This window comes from Protomyctophum bolini (genome assembly GCF_963924005.1).
Source record: "Protomyctophum bolini genome assembly, chromosome: 2".
Taxonomy (NCBI): Eukaryota; Metazoa; Chordata; class Actinopteri; order Myctophiformes; family Myctophidae; genus Protomyctophum; species Protomyctophum bolini.
Genome location: NC_137863.1, coordinates 17,873,618 through 17,887,238, shown reverse-complemented (window position 1 = coordinate 17,887,238; position 13,621 = coordinate 17,873,618). Strand labels below are relative to the sequence as shown.

At 50.4% G+C, this 13,621-nt stretch overlaps 1 protein-coding gene across 1 annotated transcript in view; it reads right to left on the bottom strand.

The window, feature by feature from the left end:
* The window catches only part of lrig1 (leucine-rich repeats and immunoglobulin-like domains 1), a 53,720-nt gene that overhangs the window by 719 nt on the left and 39,380 nt on the right, over positions 1 to 13,621 (bottom strand). Inside the window, exons 9-17 of the mRNA XM_080781696.1 lie at positions 13,385 to 13,465; positions 10,753 to 10,824; positions 9,630 to 9,701; positions 9,011 to 9,174; positions 7,940 to 8,314; positions 6,410 to 6,691; positions 2,629 to 3,075; positions 2,011 to 2,142; positions 1,201 to 1,467 (exon numbers count right to left, since the gene is read on the bottom strand). Of these exons, the coding sequence (XP_080637822.1) occupies positions 1,201 to 1,467; positions 2,011 to 2,142; positions 2,629 to 3,075; positions 6,410 to 6,691; positions 7,940 to 8,314; positions 9,011 to 9,174; positions 9,630 to 9,701; positions 10,753 to 10,824; positions 13,385 to 13,465 (1,892 nt within the window). The remainder of the gene's footprint in view (positions 1 to 1,200; positions 1,468 to 2,010; positions 2,143 to 2,628; positions 3,076 to 6,409; positions 6,692 to 7,939; positions 8,315 to 9,010; positions 9,175 to 9,629; positions 9,702 to 10,752; positions 10,825 to 13,384; positions 13,466 to 13,621) is intronic.

The window sequence follows — 13,621 nt, the reverse complement described above, 5'->3', positions numbered from 1 at the left end:
TGGCCGGGCATGGCTGCACAACACTGAGTTGGACATTTGATTATGATACGCAAAACTTAAACTTTGTAAAAATCAATCTGATTCCAATCTGCGTTTGGGCTTCCAGTCTGAACCTAGCCTAAGAAGAGGGACAGGGGCATGTCTTCGTGCATTCATGAAGACATCTCTCGGCATGTGGCTTTGGGCTATGGAGGCGATGGAATGTGTGCGTGCGTGCTGCGATGTTGACATCTGAAGGTGAGAATCAGCATTCTGTGCGACGATTCCATTCTGGGATCATTCCAGCTGAATCCCAGAGCAGGCCCTGACGTGCCGTTCCCCCCCAAAAAGTCTAGCAGAGCGAGGAACTCGATGCACATTTTCATTTTTTTTTGGGGGGGGGGATGTGTCTTCAGGGCCTTTTGCCCTGCAACGACTATAACACTGTCAAAGTACTGGTAGTGCACGAACCAGTCCATCAGCAACGCTTTACAAATCAGCTCAAAACCCTGTGGTTACCTTGAACAAGCACCCCTATCGTTTTCCCAGGGTATCAATTGATAGAAATGGCACAAACGTAGTTATTAAAGAGGGTTTTTAAGAAACCCTGCACGCTGATTCATATCAATCACGAAAGCCCCTCGTCTCAGCGCTGTGGTCTGTGAGATAATTGGAGGTAAACTCTAATGGAAACCTGAGATCCTGATAACATGGCAGTGAGCCTGGAAACCTCTTGGGAAATATTGTGCATTCCAAACCGTTTCGCAACATGGTTTACCATACAGTAATAGCAAAAAATAAATAAGCAAAAAAGAATATCCTGCTATCTCCTACCTACAAAATAACATAGACTCCCAGTTGAGCAAATCTAGAGGCTCCGAATCCACCGCGGCGCATCTGGCGTTGTCGAGTGTCTTTACACTTTACATAATTGGCCGTGTTCATGGGGAGTGAAGCGGGGTGGGGAGGGTGCTATTTGGTTGTGCTGCTGCTCTGCTTGTCAGCAGCGAGTGTTGGGTGGGAGGATTAGGACGGAGGCTACATCCTCCCGCTGGGGGCTCCTCAATGGCGGGTGAGTTCCAGTAGGATACAACAGCAGTGACGACGCACATACATGTGTGTGGGGATGTATCAATTGGCATATAACGACCAAATTGGAGCGAAAAGGGGCTGAAAAAGACCCACAAACAAAAAGAGAACTCAAAAGCGCCGTCGCCTCACCATTTCTATCGTGATGGTTCCACGGCGACGTGTCGTGGTTGTTGGCGAACGTGGACCCCTGGAAGTCCCTGCGGATGCCGTTGGGCGTGCCGTTGCAGAGGGGGGCGGCGTGCGGCGGGGCTCCCGTGTCGCGGTGCCGAGGGAGGGAGTGCTGCTGGTACTCCAGGCCCACCGCGGGGCCGTAGCCGTGCGTCAGGTAGTCCGGGTCTTTGGAGTAGCTGTTGCCGTTCTCCAGGCAGTCCGTGCACACTACCGCGCCGTCGAAACCTGGAGAGAGAGAGAGAGAGAGGGGGGGCCGGGAAGGATGTTTTTTATTTTTTTATTAGCACGTCGGCTCTAATTATGTCTGATGTTGTGCAGTCTTCCGCTGACAGCCACACTCTCCTTTAATTTATTTTTTCAGGCATCATTATGCAAATAGCGGAAACCTTGGATGTCCAAAACTGTAACTTTTCAGGAAATGGGGGGGGGGGGGGGGGGGGGGAAGGCACACCTGTGTTCTGATGTAGTTATTTGGTCACAAGCTCTCGTTAATACTTTTCATTGGTTCAATATTTATATAAAACCCCACAACCACTTAACCACCTCAAAAGTAACAGATCTACAAGCTCACAACGCTTGTAGATAGTCTTTTATCTTTTTCGCTACTTACAAGATACAAGGTATCTGTGTAGAAAACAGAGGAGTGTGTGTGTGTGTGTGTGTGTGTGTGCGGTATACCTGTGTTGTCTGTGTCCATTGGCTGGAAGGTGTGTGTGTGCGTGTGTGTGTGTGTGTGTGTGTGTGTGTGTGCACGCGTGTGGTACCTACCTGTGTTGTCTATGTGTCCGTTGGGAAGGTTCCCAGGGCCAGCCTCAACCCTGATGCAGACGTCCTGTCTCTCAGACAGCGTCCCCTGGGAGGACAGGTAGCTGGGGACGTCTGGGGGGACGATGGTCTCATCTGGGACCGAGATGGAGGACACGTTAGAACCCTCCGTTCTTACACCCCCAAGTTTAAATTAGCTGGGTTTCTTTACTGTGCATGGTTCCATGGATGGGAGCAGTATTCACTATGCTAGTATTCTAGAAACCTCATATGTCCATAACAGTTACTTTGCAGGATTCGTAATCCACAAGAATACATACTGTAAGTATTCATGCACATTATTTCTATAGTTATCGTCATAATTGCTGCTGCAATGTTAGGAACCACAAGTGTTTTACTCTGTATATCGGATGTATCAGTAGTACACAGAGCATGTTGGGTTATATTAAAGTCTAATCACTCGTCAGTGCCTTTCCTGGGGCGCTCCTTGTGACCCAGGAAAGGCACTCCCACAGCGAATCCCCTCGCTCATGGAGTGGACTCACTCGCCGCGGAGTGGACTGACCACGGAGTGGACTCACTCGCCGCGGAGTGGACTGACCACGGAGTGGACTGACTCACCTGTGTTGGTGACGCTGCACTCCTCGCTCTTCTTCCGCGTCTGGTAGATGATGCACACCCACACCAGCGAGGTCACCACGATGCTGGTGACCACGGCGATGACGATGATGCCGATGGTGACCGTGCTGGGGCCGCCGCTGCCGGAGGGCGCGCACGCTCCCCCGTGGCTCTGCGGCGTGACCACCAGCTGGCTGTGGGCGCGCTCGGTGCCCAACGGGTTCTTCATCTCGCACGTGTAGCGGCCGGCGTCCTCCAATGCGGCCGCGCCGATGACCAGCAGCCGGTTGCCCGGCGTGAAGTGGTGGCGCTCGGAGGGCTGCAGCGGCTGGTCGTCGCGGAACCAGGTGATGCGCGGCGGCGGGCTGCCCAGCGCCTTGCACTGCAGCGCCACCGTGTCGCCCACCGCCACCACGCGGTCCTCCAGCTCCTGGGCCAGGTGGGGGGTCTCTGGGGGGGGGAGAAGAGAGTCAGTCACTCTTTAAACCCAGTGGTTTTCAACCTGTGATTCTACAAAATGTCTTCTAAATCAGTAGTTCTCACAATAAATTAAAAAAATCCCCAAATTGCAGATGTACAAGCTTGCAGCGTGGCATGAAGTGCCGTGCTACAGCGTGGTGAGCTTGCAATTTTCTAATAACTGAAGCATAACTGAGGGCTTCAGATGGTTAATGATGGTATTTAGGTCAGTGCTAAACACGACACCTCCGAGTTTTGACTCTTTCAAAAAATCACACAAGGCTCCTTTCAATGCTGGAGTTCACTTGGGAACGTGGAACTAGACTAGATCAATCTTCTGCTGCCAAGACCAAATAAATACGTCTGCGGCCACCGCTTTAGTTTCCAGCTGATAGTGTGAGGCGTTTCACTGGGAGAGTGGACCTGGTTATGTCCCTCCTTCACCAACACGCAGCAGTAGTGCTGCGATAGAAACCAACCCTCCCCACATGGCCTCCAACAAGGCCAACTGGGTTTGCCTGAGCACACCGGCCGCGGCCAAGTCGGATTATTTCTAGATGTTGGAAGTGGAGTTTGACATGCAAAAGGAAGTTCTTTCGAATCTGTCCTTTCTCCATGTCGTCTGACATGACGGGTCAATTCCCGCCATCCGTCTGTCCAGCCAGCCAAAAAATTAACGGGCGTGAAATATATTACCGTGTGTCAACGTCTGAATTGAGTTTTAGCGCTTCGACAGAAACTTTGTTTTCACAAGTAATCAGGAGGACAGAATCCTCTTCAGAATCAGAACAAACAATGTTTTCAGTGTTTCCCCCTGGCAACTTTGGACACTCAATAGAGCACATTGAAGTCTTTCTTTCTTTCTTTCTCTCTCTGTGTGTGTGTGTGTGTGTGTGTGTGTGTGCTCGCTGACTGAGGTAGGCCTCTGCTCTCAGACAGGGCATTTCCCTTCACAGTGGGACATGCACCAGATTAAGAGATCTCACTTAACCCGCCTCACTCTATTCCTTCTCCTCGTCCTTTTCTGTCCTTCACCACCCCTTCCTTCCCCCCCCCCCCCCCTCTCTACTCCCTTCCCCCATCGCTACCTCTGCTTTGCCCCCCAATTTCTGCTGTTCCAGACAGGGGCCTCTCGGCTACATTAAACCCCCCACCCTCCCATCCGCCCAATCCACCTCTACAAACCCAAACATCAGCCAATTGGCCCTGAGACACGGCGACCTCCTCCAATGTTGTACATTGTAGAGGGGATTAGTGCTTGCTACCGACTACCAGCTAGCTACTGCATGTACTCCACCACCCGTTCAGTCTCCCATCACGCTATGCCCATGGATTAAAGCAAAGATAAACTATCACGACAGAAACATTGCATCCTAACGTGTGATTTGTAGATTAGGTTTCTGCCGGGCGTAAACCTCATACTGTATGTCCACCAAAACATCTACTTTTCAGGGTTTTCAGGCCAGCAACCACACCACGCCAGCGACATGCTGCTGTCTGTGTGAACGACCAGACCAGCGACCACATGCTGCTGTGTGAACGACCAGCAACCACACCATGCCAGCAACATGCTGCTGTCTGTGTGAACGACCAGCGACCACACCATGCCAGCAACATGCTGCTGTCTGTGTGAACGACCAGTGACCACATGCTGCTGTCTGTGTGAACGACCAGTGACCACATGCTGCTGTGTGAACGACCAGCAACCACACCATGCCAGCAACATGCTGCTGTCTGTGTGAACGACCAGCGACCACACCATGCCAGCAACATGCTGCTGTCTGTGTGAACGACCAGCGACCACACCACGCCAGCACTGTGTCTGAGGGCTCCGGCGAGCAACAGTCCTCCTTCAGGGCGGTGCGATAACAGCAACGTGAAACAACCAATAAACCAGAAGCACCGAGGCTTGCAGTTGAAACAAGCATGACTGTCCCTCCCACAGAGAGAGGGTGGGGTGGGTTAGAATGCCTAACAAACACCCTTCTGTGAGTCCCCCCTCACTCACCCCCCGGCCCACCATCCCCCCGTTGACCCCAGCCATGACCCCATCCCTCCCCCCCCTCCCCTGACCCCACAGCAAGGCCACAGCTGCTGAGAAAAGAGAGAAATATAAAGCGTTTCATTCTGCGGCCTCGAGGCTGACCAATTCCCAACTGGGCTACCAAAATATATTTAACTGGCCGCCATCTTTTTTGGAAACGTTTGGGGGGAGAAATGTTCAGCACTGTGTTTTGAAACTCCAACTCCAGTCACAACACGGGCCACGGTACTGTCTGCTGCCCCGCGTGGAGCTTGGTAATCATGAGCCAATTCGAATAGCTGTGGTTGACTGATAATGATAATAATGATCTGAAACTCAGTCGACTATTGAGGGGCCTTCAAAGTTTTTCAGGCGAAGGACACTTTAAGCTGAGAGAGTGAGATGAAGCAGGGACCTCCCACTACATAATATTGCATAAAATTGTGATTTTGTAGACTTTATATAAACTTGTATTATCAGTGTAAATTAATGTTGTTGTTGTTGTTGTTTGTTTACCCGTCTTTTCTAACCGGCTTCATAAACCCTCAACAGGCCTACTTTGTAAAGCTTGACATTTGGCTCTGCCTGACTGCCTCTGTACTTGGTCTCATTTCCTCCTCTTCTACACCTAACCTCTTTGACCCCTATACGTAAGTAACTCTACCTTTCCATCGGGGAACCCCTATACAAATGCAGTCTTTTCCTCAACAGTGACAAAGAGCAAACATTGACACTAGAATATAAGTAATTATACAACCTTACAGGGGTATGCAAACTTCAAAGGCTAAACTTATGTCATTTAGATAGCATGTGATGTAGACATAGCAGTCTATACTCATAACTTCACTGTACAGATATTCTACTGCTTGCTTATGATTCTTGATGACTATTTATATGTATTTGATGTTTTACCATGTGTTGTTCTTACGGTGAGGGTGGCGTTATGTATTGTATGTAATGCATGGTGGTCTCTTCTTACCCAGTACGGTGAGGGTAGCGTTATGTATTGTATGTAATGCATGGTGGTCTCTTCTTACCCAGTACGGTGAGGGTAGCGTTATGTAATGCATGGTGGTCTCTTCTTACCCAGTACGGTGAGGGTAGCGTTATGTATTGTATGTAATGCATGGGGTGGTCTCTTCTTACCCAGTACGGTGAGGGTAGCGTTATGTAATGCATGGTGGTCTCTTCTTACCCAGTACGGTGAGGGTAGCGTTATGTATTGTATGTAATGCATGGTGGTCTCTTCTTACCCAGTACGGTGAGGGTAGCGTTATGTAATGCATGGTGGTCTCTTCTTACCCAGTACGGTGAGGGTAGCGTTGGCGGACACGGTTCCCGCCGTGTTCCGGGCGGTGCAGCTGTACACGCCCATGTCCTCCAGCTTGACGTCCGTGATGAAGAACACGTCGTCGTCGGGGAAGACGAGCATGCGGCGCTCGCGGGCAGCGGGGAAGTCGGTGCCGCCGTCCTTCTGCCAGGCGATCTGCGGCGTGGGGTGGCCCTTGGCCGCGCACTCCAGCCGCGCCGTCTGCCCCGTGCGGATGGTGCTGTCGCTGGGCGTCTTGACGAACGACGGCAGGACTGCGGTGGGGGGGAGGTGGGAGACGAGAGGAGAGCGTAGAGTTTTAGTGTAAGTCGGACGCAGTCGGCATTGATAGCTAAAGGAGAATTCCGGGTTAACCATTTTTGCACGTTAATCTAATACAGTACAGGTGAAAAATTACATGACTCCATTCAGGGCGCACTGCAGCTCTGTCCGTGCGTGCCGGGTCTTGCACTAAATTGCTTATTTTGATCGCTCTTATTATTTATTTTGTCTACATAACGGATCTGTCTTTCATAATAACAATGCACCGTGTAAAAAAAATCAAACCAACATATCCTGAGAAATAACAGTTTCGGACATGCAGCGTTTCCACCCGACAGAGACGATATAAAAAGATGACGCATTAAAAAAAAGTGTGGTCTCGTCACTGGTGCAACTGGATGAAAGCAGGGAGGAAGGAAGGCTATATGTGAGGTTTGAATCACAGCTGGGCAGGGAACCATTCCCCCAGACAGTGACACTGGTCCCCTGTGCAGGGCAGGCCCAGCAGCAGCACAGTGACAGAGTGTGGCGGAGATGGCCCTGTCAGCAAGCACTGACGCCGTGCACCAAAATCGATTTGTTCCAAATTGTCCAACCAGAGTAAGAGAGTGAATGGACACTGTGTTCAGACGGAGGGCTGCACAGCGACCACTGTACGTCTCTGTGAATGAGGAGTTCATTATTCAACAGGAAACCTTACGTCTGTCTCAGTCAGACCACTGTACGTCTCTGTGAATGATGAGTTCATTATTCAACAGGAAACCTTACGTCTGTCTCAGTCGGCTAGACCAAACTTGTGTTTTGGCTTCCGTCTCTGTCGGGTAGAAACCTAGGGACGTTTGTTTTGGCTCCCGTTCCGATTCCGATCATTTGATTTTGATATGTGCTGATAGCCCGATACAGATTTTTCCCAATCAGATATTAATATGTTTATAGAACACCATAATATTATATGAGAATAGGACAATATCCAACCAAAATCACAGACAATATCCAGTCTAATGGCATGATATGGATATAATATTGATACTAGGGTTGTCGGGTTATTCTTTTGCTCCTGATCCAATCGTGATCGGATCGGGACAGCCCTATGTAAAACTTCTCAGCATTCAAAAGCAGCAAAAGTAGCAGATCTACAGGCTCAGATCTGCTACTTTCGATTGGTTCACGCCCCACTACAACAGCTACGTTTCCGACCAATCGAGCGCTCTGAAACGAAGAGGTGGCCGGGCGACCCTTACCGTTGACGGTGAGGCGGGCCTTGGTGGAGTAGGAGGAGCCGAAGTGGTTGGTGATGATGCACTGGTAGCGTCCCTCGTGGGCGAAGGTGACGTGGCGCAGGTGCAGGATGGTGGTGTACTCCATCACGCTGCTGGCGGCCCCGCCGGGCGCCGCCTCGCCCACGGCCCCTCCGTGGTGGATCATGTGGTGGTGGGCGCGCACGTGCGCGTAGTTCTCCGTGTCGGCGTGGTGCAGCGGCTCCTGGTCCTTGCGCCAGGCGAAGGTCATGGGGGAGGAGCTGCTGCTGGCCGCCGTGCACGTGAGGTGCACGTCGCTGCCCAGCACCGTCACCGTGGTCTCTGGCTGCACCGTGATCTGCGGCTTGGGCAGGTCGTCTGCGGGAGGGAGAGCATGGCATGTTAGCATGCTAGCATGTTTGGAGAGGAGGGTTTGTTTCGTCCACTGAAAAATGTCCGTCGGCTACCTTTCTTTCACTGACGAGAACTAAATAACAACTAAGCTATGATGTCTATAAACTATAAATATGCTGACAATTTCGTCAACAAATAAAAACTAGACAAAATGCTAGCGAGGGACTACAACTAAAATACAAGGCCTGGGCCGGCTTAGCGGTCCAGGCACCTTGACTGGACCGCATGACAGTGTGCCGCGGGTTCGAGTCCCGATCCCGACGAACTTTTCTCTTTGTCTTCCCTCCCCATCTCTCTCCCCATTTCCTGTCTACCTACAGTACATCTATCAATAAACTAAAGTAATATTTAGTTTGGTTGCACTGGAGTGTTGCGCTCTGAAAATCGCAAATAGGGGGGGTGGGCAAACAGATTCCTGGAATTTATAGACAAGTGCTATGTATTAAAAAAAAGTGAAATGTTCTGAACGGAAGAAATAAAACAAACAGCGGGGAATGCAGAAGCATTAGCATGTCAGCGCCGCGAGGACAGAGCCAAGACATAAACGAAACGCGTGCAAAATATGTAAACAACCACATAGAGGACAGCTGACAATATGGGTCTTCTTGTATTCCACTAGCTAAACATGCACACACACACACACACACACGTATAACGCACCACAAACGAAACTCCGAGACGGGGCCTGGAAGATGCTGGTGCCTTTCAGGCTCTCGGGGTGGGCACAGGTGGCAGTGACGCTGTCCTGCAGGGTCCTCGCCACCAGCCACTCCGGGAGCCAGTGGAGCTGGCAGTCGCAGAGGAAGCTGTCGCTCTGGATGAGGCTACAGGGAGCAAAGAAGAACACGAGAGAAAAGGAGCCGAGATTAAGTTCTCCATTGTTTTTCCTTTTGCAGAGAATACTGTGTGTTGCTGCGGTGTAATATCACATGTCACAATATCCTGCACAGAATCACAGTTTCCACCGAGCCAATGTGAGAGTGTAACGGGATACATGTGTGTCTCCTCCTGCAGAGGAGGGGTGACTGCGCTGTGTCACGGATGCCAAAACAACCCGGGGAGTATGTGTTTCCATCTGCACTTGTGCATTTGTGTGCGTGTGCGTGTGCGTGTGTGTGTGTGTGTGTGTGTGTGTGTGTGTGTGTGTGCATGGTGTGTGAAATCCAGAGTTAAATCTACCGGTCCATTTACACACTTTTTCAGAGTTAGATTTGTTTCCACCCAACAAAGACGATAGTGTGTGTGTGTGTGTGTGTGTGTGTGTGCACCAGGGACTTACAGTGACTTGATGTTTTTCATCTTGCTGAAGGCGTCCGGCTGGATGGTGCGTATGGCGTTCTCCCCCAGGTTCCTGACGGGGTACATCATGAAATTAGAGGTTGAGCGACATCCCCACCGTCCCCTCACGTGAGTACGGGACAGCAAGGTGCATACAAAAAAGTTCACACACACATAACACCGCCCCTTTTCATTACAAGAGGCTAAAAATCGTGAGGGGCGCTAATATATTAAAGTCTAACTCATGTTGCTATGATGTAATGATGATGTAAAATAAACGGTGTCCAAGCAAATATTAAATTATCTTTATTGTTAATGGGATTTAATGTTTGTTAGGGACAAGATGATGTACATTTCCCCTCATTGTCAATGGCGTTTTTAAAACAAACATTAAACTAAAAACAAACATTAAACCTGTATATAGGAGGGGCTAGCAACTCAGTCATAACTGCCAGGTGCACTCAGAGTATGGGATCTTATGTCGTTAAGACTATGGGTTTTATGGATAAGTCTCCCATTGGCTTAGAGGCAGCCAATCATGAAAAAGTGTCAACTATGGTCGTCTTTATGGTCGTTAGTAGAGGTACTAGCAAATGTAGTCCAGGCGCTTTTCAAGCACCTGGCAAAAACAAGGTGGGGCAAAAGTGCCGGGCATATTTGACCGAATTAAAGACACGGCTAAGAGATTATAGAAATTCCATTTCTTCTACGAAGCCGAGCATACGCTCAATAACCTTGTTCCCATGCACGAAAACGCGTTGGGGTTGTTGGGGCGGGGGTTGGGGGGGCTTCGGTCTGTGTTGGGAGGGGAAAGGGCAGAGTTGAGGCCGCTGCACTAGCTAGGCTAACGAGAGGGGAAGCAGCTGGGCCCTTTGCAGCAAAAGCCCCGCTCTTCTCCTTTTACAAAGACGCTATTAAATTGCGGAGCAGCCCCCTCTCTCCACCAGCTACTTTTGGCAGACCCTCCTCGGCCTCTCTCTCTTTCTCTCTCTCTCTTCCACTGGGAGTGGGGGCGGTGTGTGTGTGTGTGTGTGTGTGTGTGTGTGTGTGTGTGTGTGTGTGTGTGTGTGTGTGTGTGTGTGTGTGTGTGTGAGAGAGAGAGAGAGAGAGGTGGGCATACTCACAGGTGCTCCAGGGTCTCCAGGCCCGAGAAGGCTTTCTTGGCCACAGACTTGATCTTGTTTCCAAACAGAGTCCTGCCGTTGACCCCCAAACAAGAAGGGGTGAGGGGGAAGGGGAGGGGGGCAGTGGGGAGGATTAGAATGGAAGTGAAAGCAGAGGAAGAGAACGAGAGAAGGAACAGGGAGGAGGAGGAGGAGGGGACAAGGAGAGAAGTTCAATTAGCAAAGCTGAATCTGATAAGAGTGTGTGCGTGCGTGTGACTGTGTGTGTGTGTGTGCGCACGTCTGGAGAGGGTATTGGAAATCCGAACTGTGCGGAGATTAGCTTAGAGGAAGGTTGAGTCGAGGCTGGGGGGGGTCCAGGGGGGTTAGGGGTCAGGTGGGTCCCTCTCTTCAAAGAGCACTTTTATCTTTATTAGAATGCAATAGTGATGACAGGGCGGGGCTAAGTGTGTGTATGTGTGTATTGTGTATGTGTGTATGTATGGGTTGGGGGTTGACATAAGAATGGGCAGGTTGTCTCTCACCGATAGGGACAACACAGCTTGTAAGGACACGTGTAGCAAGGTGTGTGTGTGTGTGTGTGTGTGTGTGTGTGTGTGTGCACTTGTTAAGGAGGCGGGCTGGTTTATAATCCCCACTATGATCATACATCCTCTCCTCTCTCCTCTCCTTCACAGGAAGGGGAGACACGGCTGACTAGCTCACCATGTCTGTGAACTCTCCCAGTCCCGTGTAATCGTGTATGCACGCACGCACACACACACATACACTCACGTGGCACGGCACGCAGACACACACAGGTCTCGCTGCTGCCGTTTTCTATTCTTCTGTGTGTTTTTGTTTATCTCGTCTCTCTGTGTGTGTGTGTGTGTGTGTGTGTGTGTGTGTGTGTGTGTGTGTGTGTGTGTGTGTGTGTGTGTGTGTGTGTGTGTGTGTGTGTGTGCGTGCGTGCGTGCACTCAGAGTGCCAGCGCTGGGGATGCAAGCGTGATGTTTCCGCCAAACTACTGGGGACAAAAGACGGGCCACGTCAGAAGGCGGGGCTGTGAGGCGTTTGATGTTGACGAGTGGACCCGCCCTCCTAAATCCGACCCTCTCTAACTTCCAGCCAACCAGGGACCAGGGGGGGGAGAGAGAGGATGGACAGAGCTAGAGCTGGCTTAGTGAGTACGGCTTCAGTTGAATATCACTGTTATGTCGTTGCTGTCGTGCAGAAACCTCTTATCTCCATATTCTAACTGTTTGTGTTTTACTCGCCCTACTTGATAACTACAGCCTTGCACGAAAGCATCGAAAGTAGCAGATCTGCAAGCAACGTGTTTTGAGCTTGTAGATCTGCTACTTTTGCCATTTTTGAATCCTGAAAAGTAACAGTTTTGGACACAGGTTTACACTCGACTATTTCCAACATTTGCCTCCATTACGATCCATGAGCAATGAGCAAAATGTCATTATAGGTGCAACATTTTCAAAAAGTTTTCAAAATGAGCCATTTACAAGCTTATGAAGAAAAAAAGTGGAATGTCCGCACACAATATAATTTACAAGCTTACAACTTGTTGCAATGCAGGCTCGTAGATTGGCTATTATTGATTTTTGTTTTTGACAAAATATCAATCAAAACATTGGTAATTGGTGGGCTTGGACTCTTGCAAAATCTGGATCGGCATTGGACCCAAACATATGCCATCTTCTCTTCCTGTCTCACACCGGGAGCCATCTTGGACCCAAACATATGCCATCTTCTCTTCCTGTCTCACACCGGGAGCCATCTTGGACCCAAACATATGCCATCTTCTCTTCCTGTCTCACACCGGGAGCCATCTTGGACCCAAACATATGCCATCTTCTCTTCCTGTCTCACACCGGGAGCCATCTTGGACCCAAACATATGCCATCTTCTCTTCCTGTCTCACACCGGGAGCCATCTTGGACACATATCATATTTTATCTGGGAGCTGCCAGGAACATCTATTCCGGTCTTTTATTATCTTTCTCTATTTTATTTTTATTAGACCTGATGAGAAGGTTAACATCACATGGCTACGGTTGTAAATAAGCGATTAGAATATGATTTGCGGGTTTGTCGTTTCCACTGCCGTTTTGGAAGCAACAAGATGAAAACCAGATTGTGGGGTGCTGGTGGGGGGGATGGGGGGATGGGGGGGGGTGCGTGGGCGGTGCAGCTGGCGGTTCCGCACACTGACTGACCCAAAGTGAAAATCTAAAACCTGGATGTTTTGTGTGGAAAAAAAAGACTCGTAAATAAATAAATGAAAGGCAGAGTGGGTCTCTTTAAGTCATCCCTCAGCCCGGTGGACTCTGTCACCCCCTGGTTCTTTGGACCGGCCGTTTGGACCGTGCCACAGACGGCGCTGTCAGCGGAGCGCGAGAGAGTCGAGTGGAGTCGAGTGGGGGTTCCGGACGGAAGCGTTCTTTAGGGGGGTTTTTTGTGAGGATCCAAGGGAAACGAAGGGGAGAAAAGCCTAGCTACCCCACGTTCTGATTGTCTGTGTCCAAAGGAACAGCGGAGTCGATCCCAGAACCAGCGGCAGGCCAGGAAGGGGATGAGGGGTGTGTGTGTGTGTGTGTGTGATACGAAAAATAGGAGGAGGGGGGGGGGGCACACTCACAACTTGTTGAGGCTGTCCAGTCCAGAGAAGGCTCCATTGGTGTCCTCTATTGTGCCTGAGATGTCATTATGGTCCAGCTCCCTGCGGAGAGAGAGAGAGAAAAGAGGGGGAATAAGAGGGATGAAGGGAGCGCGGTTAGGGCGAGGGAGGGTGGGAGGAAGGGGGGAGGGGACACGAGGGACACGGCCTTCCAGCACTGAGGGGGGGGGGGGGGGGACGACGACAACGTCTTCCAGC